The sequence below is a fragment of the Petaurus breviceps genome, unplaced genomic scaffold (assembly GCF_028583685.1).
Source record: "Petaurus breviceps papuanus isolate PSGF00001 unplaced genomic scaffold, PetGlider_PUasm1.0 90845, whole genome shotgun sequence".
In the NCBI taxonomy this organism is placed as follows: Eukaryota; Metazoa; Chordata; class Mammalia; order Diprotodontia; family Petauridae; genus Petaurus; species Petaurus breviceps.
In genome coordinates, this window is record NW_027187359.1 from 703855 (window position 1) to 720320 (window position 16466).

The following is a 16466-nucleotide window of genomic DNA, read 5'->3' on the forward strand; positions in this document are numbered from 1 at the left end:
GCCTGTTAAAATGCCCCTCTCTTTCCAACTACATACCTATGTGAGATTTTTCCTCATGTATTTCAAGTAAAACAACATTTCACAACAGATTGAATGACTAAGTAAATATGAGAATACATCTGTCTTCTATTAAGCCATACATTAAAGAAATATGCAAAAGTGTGTAAAACAATAGCATTATCACTAATTTTTTTATTTTATAAAATATAGTTTTTTCATTTAAAATGTTATCTGTGTTAACATGTTGGGTTTATTGCTATTTATAAATGAATTAATAAATATTTTGTAAATTTATCACTTTTATTTTTTTTATTTTTATTTTTTTAAAGCAATTGGGGTTAAGTAACTTGCTCAAGGTTACACGGCCAGTTATTATTTCTGGGTGTGGTGCTGAATATCTGAGCCCGGATTTGATCCAGGTCATCTCGACACTGGAGCCGGTGCTCTTACTCACTGAGCCACCTGGCCTCCCCTAAGCAATTGGGGTTAAGTAACTTGCTCAAGGTTACACGGCCAGGTGTTTCTGGGTGGGTGCTAAGTGTCTGAGCCCGGGATTCGATCTCCAGGTCTTCTCAACACTGGAGCCGGTGCTCTTACTTGCTGTGCTACCTGGCCGCCCCAATTTGTCACTTTTAATTTATAATATAGTAAATATCAACAGTAAAACCCATATAAAAGCTCCTTAAGTTCCTCAATAATTTTTAAACATTGTAATGGGTTCCCGAGACTAAGAAGTTTGAGAACTGCTGATCTAGTCTAACTCTTATCATTTCACATATGAAGAAAACTGAGCCCCAAAGGAATAAATGAGTTGCCCAAAGTCACATAGATATTGAAGTAAAGTAGTAGACCTGGATTTGAACTGAAGTCCTCAGACTACAAATCCAGTGTTCCTTTCATCCATAATATTGTCCAATTTTGTATGACCTCTCAAAATGCTTTGTTTTATCTTCTTTTCTTTTCTGTGTTTTCAGGAAGAGATGAAACTATGCAACCTGCAAAGCCATCTTTCCTTGAGTACTTTGAACAGAAAGAAAAAGAGAATCAGGTCAACAGCTTTGGCAAAAATGCCCCTGGCCCGTTGAAGAATTCTTCAGATTGGAAAGTACCACCTGATGGGGACTATGAATTTGTAAGTAGATTTGCATTTAGGAGGGCAACCCTGGCTTCTAAAGAATGGTATTTGAAATGTTCTACATCCAAAGTGATCTATGTAGCCAAAAGCTTTCTAATCATTTCCTATTAGTCATTGCTCTATACTTTCTCTAGTACCAATAGCAGTTTCTAAGATTCCTTATGAGTTTGGTGTGCTATGACATTTTTATTGACATTTGAATTTTACTCTTTCTTCTTATGAGTATTTTGCACTTCAGAAATCCTTCACCCATTGTAGTAATACTTCTAGTCCAGTTTAAAATTTAGAATGATAAAAGAACAAGTCAACTATCAAGTAAAGCTACTTTGGCTAGGGGTCCTAGCAAGTCTTTGGAGGGTGGGGTTGAGATTTAATACTTAAAGCTTGCAGGAGAGGTGGTAGAAGCAAATGAAACTCTTTTGATAACAGTTCTTTCCATTTTAGCTTCTTAGTTTACTGAATTTTGTTAGAAGAAGAAAGAATTACTATTACAAAGTTCCGTGTAGAAAGTAGAATATCATGACCATCTCCTAGTCCTCTCTTGCAAGACCAGTGCTTTTCTCCGGCCAGGTCTTCAATCAGAATACCTGTGCAGTGAATGGCATGGAAATGTCAAGAAGCGCCAAGAGCTGCCACACCCACCCTCCGTGCCCTCTATACCCCAAAAGTTGCTTTTGGAAGATGATAGAAATAGGGGAGTAAAAGCAACTTATCAAAAAGATCCCAGGAATAGGAAAGAAGGATCCATGGGGGAAAAGCAGGAAGGTGTCATGTGCTGCCATGTAAGGAATTAAACGCCATCTGGTAGGGTGTGGTCAGAAATACCACTCGTCTCAGTTGTTGTAGAGGGGGTTCCTATTCCTTCAGACTCTGAGGCTTTGTAATTTATTTGGTACCTTTTCTAACCATAGACTAAATTTATGTTGGGGTGGGGGTGAATGAGGAGTAATAAAATTAAGGTGAGAATAGGCTTGTAAGATCTATATTCCTTTTCTGGGTATTCTTTTAAAAGAATTTTTGGTTTCAGAATTTTTAAAACATTCTCATAGAAATTTGCTAGAATTTTACAGCCGAATATTGAAATCCCTTAGATATTTACATGAAACTTGGTCTTGGGCTCTAAATTCTCATCCAGGGGCTTCTGCTTACCTGTAGAGTGACCTTGAATAAACATTTCCTTGACCTAGGCTTCAGTTTTCCATTTTGTAAAAAAAAGTAGTAATGCTTTTTAGTTTATAGATCATAGAACTGGAAAAGGGCCTTAGGGACAGATTGTCTCATCCAGTTTCCACATTTTACAGGAGAAATTGAGACCTAGAGGTATAGAATAATTTAATGGCAGAGCTCTAATTGAAACCTCCTGACTCTAAACTAGTGGCCCCCTGCAGGTGCAGAGGTGCTGCTTGCTTCCTCACTACCCCTTAGAGATATTTTACTTAAGCATTTCAGTGGATGTCTTATCTCACTGATGTTTGTGCTCCTTCTGTTGATGCAGATCATGATCTGTCCGTGCTTTCTTGTCCTTGCATAGACAGAAATCTTCTGTAGAGGGTAGAGCCAATATAGGCTTTTGTCTTTCAATAAAGGCCCTTCTCTTTCTTTTTCGGTATTTTGTGAGTACCAGTGTTGCACTCAAGCTGTCTGGTAACCCTCATTCTCTATCTGAAACCTGCCTACCTTTTTTTCCCTACTATACATTTCCTGGAAGAGACCCCTTATGCTGCTTCTTAAACCCAATATTTCATTGGTAATTTGCTGTAGCCTACTCTGCATCTCTTTTGACCTTTGGGTCACCCACAATTTTGGTTCTTCAGAGCTTGTGGCCTTCTCTTATTTGTAGTTGTATAGCATCACCAGTAGAATACTGATGTTAAATGATTTTTTTGGTGGAGGGAGTCAGGGAGCAACTTGGGATCTGTGAAAATGCTATGTAATTTCCTAGGTGCAATTCCTGCTCTTTTCTTATTATTAAATTATGGATCCACTTCATATACTTTGAATTAACATTGCAGGTGGAAGTAAGGATATGTGTAATAATATTCTCTCCCTAGTAGATTACTTTGGAGAAATGTACTAAGTAAAGGGAAAATATTCTCTTTCAGTTGTTATTTTATGTTCTAAGGTTCCTTTTAGATTGGCTATTCTGCAGTTCCATCCACACAATTGTGTTCAGTTTTTAAAGGTTCTTCCAATCACTGTTATTCTGTGTTCTAAAGTCTGTTTCAGCTCTAAAGTAGTTTTCTGGTTGTGTATCTTTTTTCAAAATTATAAAGCAGATAATTGAAAGTGCTAGTTCAGATGCTATTCAGATAAGTAGAGTTCATCTCAGGGCAAATTTCTTGATTCTTTGATAATGGGGTCTATGAAATTAACAAATAGGTAAATGACATAATAGTCCACAAATATTATACAGATCCCCAATTTCCTTTCTGCTCATCCTTGAAATGACTCTGTATTTATTGAATATACCATTGCATCCATCAAAATAAAGAAATTAATCAGTCAACCAGCATTTTTCCAGTACCTCCTGTGTGGCTAGCAATGTGAAAGCAGTGTGAAAAACAAAGCAGCTCCTGCCGTCAAGCTCACAGTCTATTGAAGAAGTGTCTTTGTTAGTAAAATCACATAGACAGTCATAAACCTATTGAAAGAGTAGGATCTGTATGCATCCTTATGTTGTCAAGCTTCTTGGAGTGCGATTCAAATGTTCTTCAGTTTGAGGTGTCGGTCTAACAGACTAAACATTTTTCTATGGATATCTTACACCTCTCCCTGCTGCTCAAGTGCTACCTCAAACAGAGACTTCTGGTTTCCAGTGAAACAATATTTTATTATAAGAAAAGAGCCTCTCTTCCCTCCCCTGAAGCAAGTTGCTATTTGAAATGACCTTTTTGCCCAAAGCAGGCAAACGGGAAGTTATTTAATCAGTAATGGCAGCATTTCATCTTGGCAAACAGCTCCCTGTTTCCATCCAGAACTGAGTATAAGTTCCAGCCCTAAAACTGAGTTGCCTTGTTTGCCAAATTCAAATGGCAACAGAAGTTCTTTTTAACATCTTAAGATATGTAGTGATTGAAACCTTGAAACCTCTTTAGAAATATAGCAACAGCTATCAACACCTCCTTTAAAAATTGATGTTTCATCCAGTAGAAATAAATCAGATTTCTGGAAGCAAGTATATACCTCCTATAAAAATTTAGATAGCCTCCTTTTCCATGTTTGATGCATATATAACCTCAATCACCTACTAAAGTCCTCCTTTATTGCCTCATTGTCATTTGGAGGATGCTTCTAGGTTCTTGAAGTCTATGCCAGGAGCATAAATTCTACAAGACCCATGAAGATGGAAAGTCTTTGAGTTTCTCTCTTCCTTTAAGGTCCAACTCAGATGTTAACTTGTTCCTAAAATTCTTCCCTGATCCTTCTTCCCACCCCTGGATGAATGTGACCTTTTCTTTTTCAGATTTCTCATTTTACTTTTCCTAGACCTCTCCTTTGTACTTGTTTCACTGTTCCTTGTAGGATATTTGTATTTTTGTTCTGTTAGATTTTGAGCTACTCAAGAGTGGGGCCCTTGTTTTTTCTTGATGAACTGTTAAGGTGTGCCCCACCTCTGTCCCCGCACCTCTCCATCTTATATTTGTGAATTGCTATTTTCCCAAGTGAAAGATTTTGTATCCATTTTATATTTTATCTTTAGTTGATTTTTCTAGCCCATCCAGATCATCAGAGATCCCGAATCTGTGGTTTGACATGTCAGCCAACCTTTCTAGTTTTGTGTCCTTAATAAATTTCATAGGCATGCCATGTCTACCATTAGCAAAGTAGTTGATAAAAGTGTTAAATAGTACTGGGCCAAGAACAGATCCTTGGGGCACTCTATTATCAGTCTCCCTCTAAGACAGAGGTTCTTACTCTTTTTTGTGTTGTGGATAGCCTTGACAGTAGTGAATCTTATGGACCCCTTCTTGAATTAATGTTTTTAAATGCATAAAACACATGGGATTACAAAGGAAGCTAATTATTTTGAAATACAGTTATCGAATTATTTTTCAAAACAAGTTTACAACTCCCAGGTAAAGGACACTTGCTTTAAGGAGATTTTGACTACTTGATGTCTAATCTTTGGGTCTAGTCTTTCAAGCTCCAAATCCACCTAAGTATATCATACCTTGCCCTATGTCTTTCCATCTTGTCCACAGGAATTGACTTTGTCAGATGCTTTACCGAAATCTAGGTTTACTGTGTACATAGTCTTTACCTGATCTGCCACCTAGTAAAGCCTGTCATAAAAAGGAATGAAGTTAGTGTGGCATAGCCTGTTCTTGATGACAATAGAAAACATGTATGTGGTCTTTTGAACCTAGCCTTTAGTCATCACTTTTAAGTCCTCACCAACCATACCACATAATTATGTGTTCTAGGATTTTGTCAGGAATCTTAGTCAAGTTCACTGGCCTATCATCTGTAGTCTTCTTCCTTCACCCATTTTTGGAAATTGGGACATTTGCCCCTCTCTTACCTTTTGGTGCCTGTCCTGTTCTCTGTAAGCTTTCAGAGGTTGCTCACAATAGCTCAGTTTTCACATCCACAGTTCAGTGTGCTGTGTACTGTAACAATTGAAGAAACACATGTGCTCCTAGGCAGCTCTGATAGGCATAGGGATGAGGACTGGACGAGGGAAGATGACAGGCTGGCTATAATCTTCCTGACTATTGTTCAGACCACAGGTATTGTGTTGTTCTGGGTTCCACATCGTAGGGAAGACGTTGACAAGTCAGGGTTCTTCCATGGGAGGAGGATGACACACAGCAGGTGAAGGGGCTGGTAGCTTGAAGAGAAGACGTAAAGGGCATATGATAGTTATCTTCCTGTCACCATTCTGCTCTGTCACCCTGTGCCGTTATGTCTTCTAGAACCCTATGCTGTTAATAACAAACTGGCTTTCATATTAGACCTTTTTTCATATCTTTTTTTTCTTTTGTGATGATGAAAACCTGACTTCCCTCAGAAAACACTGCATCTCTGAATACATCTTCTCTTAGGTGCCCTGACAAACTGGGCCACCAAGAGGAGTGTTCCTTGCTTTTCTCCCTGCCTCTTCTAGACCCTTCCTCTGCCGTCATCACTCAGAATCTTCTATTCATTTGAAGTTCATTCCATCTATCTGTGTTACTCTCTCTAGGAGCTGGTTATTGTTATCTATTAACCCCAAGATCATTTTCCCTCTTTTCAAGGAGTTCTTAGCAGCACCTAATTAACAGTCTTCTTCTCCACCTCAACTTCTGCACTTATACTTGGGGACTTCAGTATGTATATCAAGGTCCCCTCAAACACCCTGGCCTCTACTCTGCTTCAGCTATATACAGGAATAGCCATACCCGTAATTTTGCTATCATTCATAACCATTCAGCCTCTATGATCTAGTACCTTGAAATTCTTCTCTTGTCATAATCTTCTGTCCTTTCCTCTTTCCTTCTGCCTTGTTCCTCCTAAACTTATTCATTGTAATCTCTGGTTATTCCATCCCCTCTCTGTCTTTTCCAAGTTCATGACTCCTCCTCTGACTTCATTTTCCTTGCTTTGCAATTTTGACCCTATCTTTATATTCTCATCATCTGTCTACATAGTGCCTTATAAAATAACAGGAGCTTAGATCATCCTAGATCCCTCCTAGCTAGGTGCAGAGAAATGCATCACCAGAGGGTTGGCTCTCAGGTGGCACAGTTTTCTTTTTGGTCACAGTGATTAAACAACCCACTACCAAGGCATTGGAAAGGCTGTAAACTAAACTGATAGAGTGGGAAGAGGGCTCCTCGCTGGGTAAAATAACATATCCCAGAAGTATTGAAGTAAGCACATTTGGAATCTGGTGAAAAAAATGGAAAAGATATACATTTCATCTGGAGCTCCATTTTGACCCTAATCCCTCTAGTGAAAATTGTATTGTCATGTTTGCTCATTCTTGGTAGTCTTGATAGAACCAGTCTCTAGGTAGAGGAACACAAATAGTAGCATTTTGCTCACCTTAATAACTTAGTAAACAATGTTAGTGTGACCTTTTTGTCCAAAACAGGTCAGTTTAGGACTGGGCATATCCCATTTGGAGTATTATGTTCACTTTTTGGCACCTTATTTTAGGAGGGACAACTCGTCAGTTCAAAGAGAAGCCTGCCATAGGAAAGTGACCATGAAAGGAAAAGGCCTGGAGATCATGTCATATAAGATCAATTGAAAGAAACACAGATATTAAGCCTAGAAATAAGAAGACTGGGGGTCATGGAGGAGAAATGGAGGAGGAGAGGAAAATAACCTGTGTCTTCAGCTTCCTGAAGAGCTATTATAAAGACAAATTGAGCTTATACATAGGAAGAACCTTTTTAACAGTCAGAGTTGTCCACCAGTATAATGGACTTCCTCAAGAAGTGGTGAGTTCCCTCTCACTAGAGGTCTTTAAACAGACTATATGACCAGTTTTATGGGATTTTATGGAGGGGATTCATGTGTCAGGCAGAACCAGCTGTACTAAATGCCCTCTGAGGTTTCTTCCAGCTCAGAGAATCTGAATCTTGGCACTCTGTAAAGAATCATGTAGTATGTTAGGCCAACTGGATGGAAGATTGGGGTAGAACTGAATGCTTTTATACTTTGTTTTGTTTTGTTTTTACCCTGAGCTGCAATTTCATTAATGTGGAAGACTCTTGGTGTATAAATTCCCTCCACCAGTACAGTCAAGCAACTTATCTATAACTGATAAGTCCTAGGTAGTTTTTTGGGGGGCCACTTAGAGCTTAAGTGACTTGTGCATGGTCTCATAGCTTATATGATTCAGAATTAGAGCCTGAGTTTAGGTCTTCCTAACTTTATAGGCTAACCAGCCCTCTATTGATACTACATTGTTTCTCTGATGGATGCCACATTCATGTTATATTTTGGAATGGACTGGTGAGAGACATGAAAACATATTTCATTTGCTCTTATTGAAGATTGTGTGAGGTGACACCACTACCCGCTGTGTAACAACAGATTCAGCTCATGTCTATCAAGCACCTGTTAGATATAGAACTCTGTGCTCAGCACTGGTAATACATACAAAAAATAGATGAGATGTGAAGTGGACTGTATCTGAAAGAACTTGCAATCTAAGCACATAAGTAACTAATTCAAGGGAGAGTACAGTAAATTCATTGTAGAAACCTAGGCTATGCATTATTAGAAATTTGAGGGGAGTGGTCACTTTTCTTGGGGTGCCAGAGAAGACTTCATAAGGAGAAATGAATTATTCTCTTAAAAAATTACTGACTGCAATAGATGGAATCTATTCCCAGCATTGTTGGGTTGGGGGCGTGGGGGGAAGGCATAGTGAGCACACATGAAGAGATGTAGTTTACAATAAGACTTGACAGATTGCAGGAGACTGGATGAGTAGTATCGTTTCTTTGGTAGTCAATAGTGAGCTAATAAAGGTTTATGACTAGAGTAGTAACCTGATCTTAGCAATATAAAGAACATATTGAAGAGGGGATAGATTGGCAGAAATACATTATTGCCCAGTGTGTATCTCATATGTAATTTATCATCATTTCTAAGTTCCTTTTATAAGCTAAATGGGAAAAGCACTAATTAGTTCTTATTATTGATAATAATATTTTAAAATACCTTTGATTTCAGTCACATGGGATTGTTCCCCCTGCTTCTTGGACAATTTCATGAGTTTCTGTAATCAAAATAATTTATCAGCTGTATCATGCTCTAGTAATTGAGCTTCTCTCTATTTAACTAAGCAGATCCTTGTACAATAATTCATTTATAGAACCAGACTTGAAGCTTGTCCCACTTGGTAGAGCCTACCAGAGTTCACATTCTGATGTCATTGCCTTTGGGAGAGTCCCAGGTCACCTCCATGTTATGTAGGATTTGACAGAGAAATAATAACATAAGTGTTTAGGAAAGAATTTAACATCACTATACTCTTGGATCTGAGGTAGTGCAAGCATCCGTATCCTACAGAAGAGGAAACTGAGTCTCTGAGCTCCAGCAACATGCCTGAGATGACACTTTGATTTATTTATGGATTGGCAATCCCATTTGTGTAGGCACTCCTTCCATGACTACAGATTGCAACCCATTCAGACTTTCTCATCATACCTGTATATGTTCTTCCATAAATCCTCAATAGAAAATCTGTCCAGTGTACTGGACACCTGGGGTTTTTAATACCTCATAAAACTATAGATATAGAACTAGAAGGGACAACCCTTTCATTTTACAGGTGAGGAGATTAAGAACCAGAGAGATTAAGGGACTTGCCCAGGGTACCCAGTTAGTAATAGAGGCAGATTGGAACCCAGATCCTTTGACTCCAAAGAAAGTGAGTGACCTTTCTGTGTACACTTCTAGTGTAGTACTTGGGCTGTCCATCTGTTATTCACTCATTGACCCTATACTGTACCTGAGGCCACATAGCAAAGTCAGAACTTGGTTCCAGATCTTATTTCTGCTATATGAAACTGACTCCAATATAGTCCTAATGCTGTAGGAAGAGGTAATATTTTTTGTGGGAATTTAATGATGACAGGGTCAAACAGGACAAAACCATACAACTATTAATCTAATGTTAGTTTTAACCATCCTAATGATCTATGAAATCATACTGATATTACTAATTCTGCTGAGAATTATAAGTTCAGGCAACTGGTCTTTTGTGGTAGAAGATAATTTTTAGCATTAGTCTTTGCCCAAGTGGATGACAGCATCCTATGACTTCATGAAACTTCATCCTCTGCTCTGCATTTTAAAATAGAATTCCAAATCTGATTGGGAGGAGAACTTTCTTCAAGTTTCTCTAAAGAACCCTTTCTGTATTGTTTAAGAATAGTCAATTATTCATTTTTCTATTAGATTTCCATCTGGCTACCCACTTTGGAAACTGGACATATTTGGAGGGGGGTGAGAAATGTCACTATTGTATTTATAATTTAAAACCATGATAATGTAGTTAGACAAATACTGCACTTATTCATTTATAAGTCAATATTTTTCAAGGCTAGATTTTGATGTTTCTTGGGAGCACAGAAACTCATCGCCAGAGAGCTGTAAGTTATGTATGGTTTGCCAGTCTGTCAGGAAAGAAAATACATTCAGTCCTTGAGTTAATTGTCCATTTATTGCAAGGTGAGTGAAAAATAACAGGACAAATCCATAAATACACCAACTTCCATTTATATAGTGGTTTTAAAGCTCATTGCTTTATTGAACTAAGCAAAAATAGAGAATAGAAACTTAGCATCAGTCAACACTTATCTCTGAAGTTCATACATTTGTCTTTCTGTTCCCTACTCTTGGTAATGGACAAAGAGACCACCCTCAAATGGAAAGCAATAGAAGAGCACTTATTAAGCATTTCTTTCTGCCAGGCACTATGGATACACCTAGAAAATTGAGACAAATCATCAATAACTCATATTCTCATAGCATTTTGTGGTTTACAAAGAATTTTTTATGCATTACCTTGTTTGATCCTCACAACCATTCTTGTGAGTTGTTTTTTTTTTTTTTTGGGGGGGGGGGTTGAGGACGGGAAAAGTATTATTTTTACAGACAAAACTGAGACCCAAAGGGGTGAAGGAATTTGAGTAGTGTCACTCAGTGACCAGCAGACTTAAACTGAGGTCTATGTTAATTTCAGAGGATCAAAAGATTTAAGTAGGAAGGGACTTTAGTGATAGTCTAGTTCAACCTTCTTTGCTTTTCCCTACCCTTCTATGAAGAAACTTAGTCTCAGAGAGGCCTATGTAATTTGACCAAGTTCATGCATTCCCCCCACCCCCCACCACATACTTGAGACACTTGGAGTCTTCAGAGGAGTGATTACATATCTTTACAGGCCCTGGGCTCAGTGGGCAGTCAGTGCCATTTTGAACAAGGAATAAACTCTTTAGGAAGTTCCACCATGCCAAATTCTTTTGTGTTTCTCTCTACATAGTCTAACTTCGCAATGATTCCTTTGTGGTAGCCTGAAATCTAGTAACTCACCATCCAAACGAGTGGTGCAGTGTATGCAAATGCTGTGGGCTAGAACCAAAAAGAATTCATGGGGATAGGGTTCCTAATAGCTAAAATCAAAATTTTAAATTCCTTGTTGGAATTGCATTATAACAAGATACATATTCCATATCCTATATTATCACTGATCTAAAAGATTTATTTCTATTACATTCGAATTTAAGGGGAAAAATCCTATAAAACTAAACAGTATTCTCAGTTGTAATAAGAAAACTCAAGAAGATAAGACTTCATATTTTTGACTTGATTAGCAAAGTCTAGTTTTTCATTTTCAGCTCATTTGAGATTTAAAGTTACTTTTTGTCATGAGAAGCAACTGATCCATCATGCCAAGTATTAAGAAGGGCTGACATTAAATTGTTTTATAATTTTTATTGTCATTTTTGCTTTTACATCTCTTTTACAGTACATCCCTCTGTTTTCTCTGACCCAAAGAGCCATCCCTTATATCGAAGAACTTTTTTAAAGAGAGAGAGAGAATGAAAAAGAAAGCAGTTTAGCAAAACTAATCCATCAAATCCAACAGTATATCAAGCATTCCATCTGCATTATCCCCTCTCTCTGCAAAGAAGCAAAGATGACGCGTTCTCATATAGATTCTTTAGGTCCAAGCCTAATCATTGTAATTAGACAGCATTCAGTTAGGAGGGGGAGGGGAACACTTATTTTTGGCTTTTGCTCTTTCCATTTATATTGTTGCAGGTATTGTGCATATTCTTTTCCTACGATTTATATCAATCCACACGTCTTCTCGTGTTATTCTCTTTAATAATAGTTCACATTTACATAGTGCCTTAATGTTTCCAAGTGCCTTACAAGTACTATCTCATTTGATCCTCACAACCCTGAGAGGGAGGTGCTATTATTATTCCCATTTTACAGATGGGGAAGCTGAGGCAGCAGTCAAGTGACTTGCCCAAGGTCACACAGTTCATAAGTATCCAGGGCCAGATTTGAATTTTGGTCTTCCTGATTCCAGGCCCATTGCTTTACCCACTGTGATACCTAGCTGCTTATTCTATATTTTTCATATTCATTATTCCTTTAGGAGAAGTAATTTTCCAGTATATTTATGTTCCACAGTTTGTTTAGCCATTCCCCAATCTGTGAGACTCTGTTTTGTTTCCAGTTCTTTGCTACCACACAAAATGCTGCTGTAAATATTTTGTATATGAAGCCCATCTTTCTGTCTTTGACCTCCTTGGAGCATATGCCTATCAGTAGGATCTCTAAGTCAAAGGGTGTGGATATTTTTAGACACTTTCTTAGCATGATTCCAAATTGCTTCCCAGAGTTGTTGGACCATTTCACAGATAGTTGACATTTCTATGATGAATTATAGTTCATAACATTTATAATGTGCTTTTCTTACAACAGCCCTGTGAAGTGGATAGTAAAGCTATTATTTCCCATCATCCTTCCAGTTGTAAAAGGAAACAGCTTCAGGGGTTGAATGACTATGCCACAGTTGACTGGTTAAGTATACTTACAGAGATGTTTAGTGAAAATTAATATATATTTGTCTGTAACATTTACTGTCTTTGGGGTGAGGGGTAGAGATAGATTTTACTTTCTCTAATGATCTGAAATCCAGAATTATACCTGTTCTTAAATGTCCAGGTAAGGATATGGCTATATAAGATAAGGATATATAAATGCTGCATTCTATTTAGATAACTGTGAGAAAACCTTGAATGTAATTTTTGTCATTATTAGGAATATATATGCATGTATGTGTGTATATATGTATGTGTGTGTGTATAATTTCTGTCAATTTACCTTAGAAACACTGGAAAGATGAAATAACCTGGCAAATAATATTGATTATATCTCATTGTTTTAGCCTAATACTTATTAAATATGCATTACTTAAAAGATAAAAAAAACACCCATCTTTGTCCAGCTAGGCTTTTAAAACCTCTAGGGCTGTCAAATTGAGAACAAAGTTCCAGGTAACTTAATTCTGACAGGAATTGAAGAGCACCACATCCTCAGTTCCTTTCGGAAGCCATTCTGTGTTTCTGTGAGTGTTGGTGCCATACCAGTTTTTGTATCCTTCAGCTTTGTAAAGTGCCTGGCTTTATGTATTACTATGAATGAACCTGCTGACACATCCCAGAATTTGAATTGGAAGGGACTTCAGTGGCCATTGGGCTTAAACCCTGCTGGAAAGGAGTCCCTACATATCTGACCTGTGGCTGTCCAACTTCTGCTAGGAGACCTCCAGCAAGACAGAAACTGCCACTTTTCTAGGCAGCCCATCCCACTTGTGAACAGCTCTGATTGTAAAACAGTTCTCTTTAACATCAAGCCCAAATTTGCTTCTTTGTCGCATCTACCTATTACTTTTGGTTCTCCCCTCTGAGGCCAGACAGAACAAGTCTAATCACTCCATTACATAACAGCCATTAAATACTTGAAGAAGGCTATCATATTCCCCAAGTCTTCTGTTCTCCAGACTCAAAATCCCCATGTGAGGGAGCTACAGTCAAGCAAACTATGATTTGTGAACATAGTGTTTCTCTGATGAACAAAAGGTATCTTGTTCAGTTTTCTCATCTGAAAAATGAGGTAGGGAAGACTTAATGGTTTCTAAGGACCCTTCAGGCTCTAATAGTCTATGTTCCTTGTTCTGTTCCAACACTGACATTTTATGTCAGCAAGCATTATTCAAAGCTTATCGTGTGCTGGGCACAGTGCTGAGCCTCAGGGAAATAAAGAAAGGCAAAACGACTGTGTCTGCCTGTAAGGAACTCATAGTTTTAAGTGAATTTTTATTGGTAACATTGATTTTCACATCACCTAAATTTCTCCCAGTATCCCTCTCTTTCTCTACTCACTTGTAGAGAACCATTCTATATAGCAAGAAATATTTTTACAGGAAAGAGAAAGAGGGAAAGAAATTAGTAAAACTAATCCATCAAAAATATGAAAATGTAAGCAATGTTTTATACCTGGGGACCTCCCCCCCTGCCAAGGAGTAGAGGGAGGTGTCTTCGATATCGTTTCTTTGGGGCTACGTTTGTTCTTTATAATTTTGAGTATCCTCTTTCACTTGTTTTGTGAGGGTTGTTTCCATTTGCCTCATAGTCACGGTGTATATGGTTTTCTTGATTTTGCTTTCTTTGCTGTATTAGTTCATATTTGTCTTTCCATGTTTCTCTGGAAGCATGTATTCATCGTATTCATCATGCCTTACAACACTATACCATTCCATCACATTCATATACCACAGTTTGTTTAGTCATTCCCCAATCATAGGCATCTCCTTTGTTCCCAGTTCTTTGCTACAACAAAAAGTGCAGCTATTAATATTTTGGTTTATGTAGGGACTTCTTATCAATGATCTCCTTGGAGTATATTCCCAGCAGTGGAATGGCTGGGTCAGAGTATATGGACAATTTAGTTAACTTAGTTTGCAAAATTCCAAATTACTAGGAACTCACATTCTAATGGGGAAAACATCATGCAAATATATGCCCCCAAGATATATACAGAGCAGCTGGAAGGTGATTTCAAAGGGAGGGTATTAGCATCATGAGAAACCAGAAGAGGCCTCCTGCAGAAAATGCTAGACTAGAACTAGAGTCTTGAAGGAAACCAGAGAAGGTAAGAGGCAGAGTGAGGAAGGAAAGCATTCCAGGCAAGGGCCACAACCATTTCAAAGACACAGAATTGGAAGATAGAGTGTTCGAGGAATGGTATATCTGGACTGTAGGGGGTGTGGAGGGGAATAAAATATAAGAAGATTGGAAAGGTAGGAATGGGCTAGGTTTAAAGGGCTTTAAATGCTGGACAGAAGATTTTATATTTGATCATTGAAGTAACAGGGAACCACTGGAGTTTATTGAATAGGGAAGTGACATGGTTAGACGAGGGCTTGAGGAAGATCATTTGGCAGTTGAGTGACAGATGAATTAGAGTAGGTTGAGACAAAGTAGGGAGACTATTAAAGATTAAGGTTGTTTGCAATAGGCTAATCATGAAGTTATGAGGGCCTGTGTTAAGGTGGCAGTTATGAGTGGAGAGAAGGGAACATATCCAAGAGCTGTTGTGAAGATAAAAATAAGAAGATATGACAACAGATTTAATATATCGACTGAGTGCAAGGAGCTGAGGATAACACTGAAGTTACAAGACTAGGAGCCTGAGAAGATAGTGGTGCCCTTGAAAACAATAGGGAAAGTTGGCAAGACGGGAGGGTTTGACAGAAAAGATAATGAGTTCTGTTTTGGACGTGTTAAGTTTGAGGTATCTGTGGGATACCCAGTTCAAGATGTCCCAAAGGCCTTTGGTGAAGTGGGACTGGAGATAAAAAGTTCAGATTGGGATAAAAAATCTTCTGCACACGGATGATCATTAAATCCATTGGGACTGATAAGAACATTAAAAGAGATAGCAGGGGCGGCCAGGTAGCACAGCGAGTAAGAGCACCGGCTCCAGTGTTGGGATGACATGTGGATCGGATCGAATCCGGGCTCAGACACTTATTACCCACCCAGAAACACCTGGCCATGTAACCTTGAGCAAGTTACTTAACCCCAATTGCTTAGGGGCGGCCAGGTGGCTCAGCGAGTAAGAGCACCAGCCCCAGTGTCGGGATGACCTGGGGATCAAATCCGGGCTCAGATACTTAGTACCACATCCAGAAATAACTGGCCGTGTAACCTTGAGCAAGTTACTTAACCCCGATTGCTTTAAAAAAAAAAAAAAGAGAGAGAGATAGCATATAAAAAGAGAAAAAGACACCCATGGTTATAGTGCGGGTAACCAGGAAAGGATTCACCAAAAGGGACTGAGAAGGAACAGGCAGGCAGGAGGAAAACAAGGAATAGTGTCATGAAAACCTGGTCAGGAGACTATGAATGGATGAATGAATGAATGCATAAAGCAAGGCAGTACCTGCTCTCAAGCTCTCATTTTAATGGGGGAAACAGTACATATAGAAGGTTTAAAATACTAGTTAAATAGAATGGTCCTTAAAATACAAACGAAAGCAGAGGGCAATACCTCTTCTTAATATAATTTCCACTGGCAATATCCTTTCAGTTTCTGACTTTGAACCATTTGACAATGCCAAGGTTTTTGATGGCAAGGACTTTCTTTTCTGGGTCTTTACTAGCTGTGGCTGTAGCACCCTACAGTAGCTGTCTCCAGGCTACATCTCCACAGGAGTTACTTCCCAGGATGTTTACTGTGGGCACTGGGCTGGAAGCATTGGTATTCCCAAGGTTCTGGGTCCTGGACTGTTTCCATCAGGATCTGA

The 16466-nt window shown here is 38.5% G+C and overlaps 1 protein-coding gene across 1 annotated transcript in view; it reads left to right on the forward strand.

Annotated features, from left to right (window-relative positions):
• Positions 1–16466, forward strand: part of STK4 (serine/threonine kinase 4) — a 116018-nt gene that overhangs the window by 63690 nt on the left and 35862 nt on the right. Inside the window, exon 10 of the mRNA XM_069071839.1 lies at positions 975–1132. Within this exon, the coding sequence (XP_068927940.1) occupies positions 975–1132 (158 nt within the window). The remainder of the gene's footprint in view (positions 1–974; positions 1133–16466) is intronic.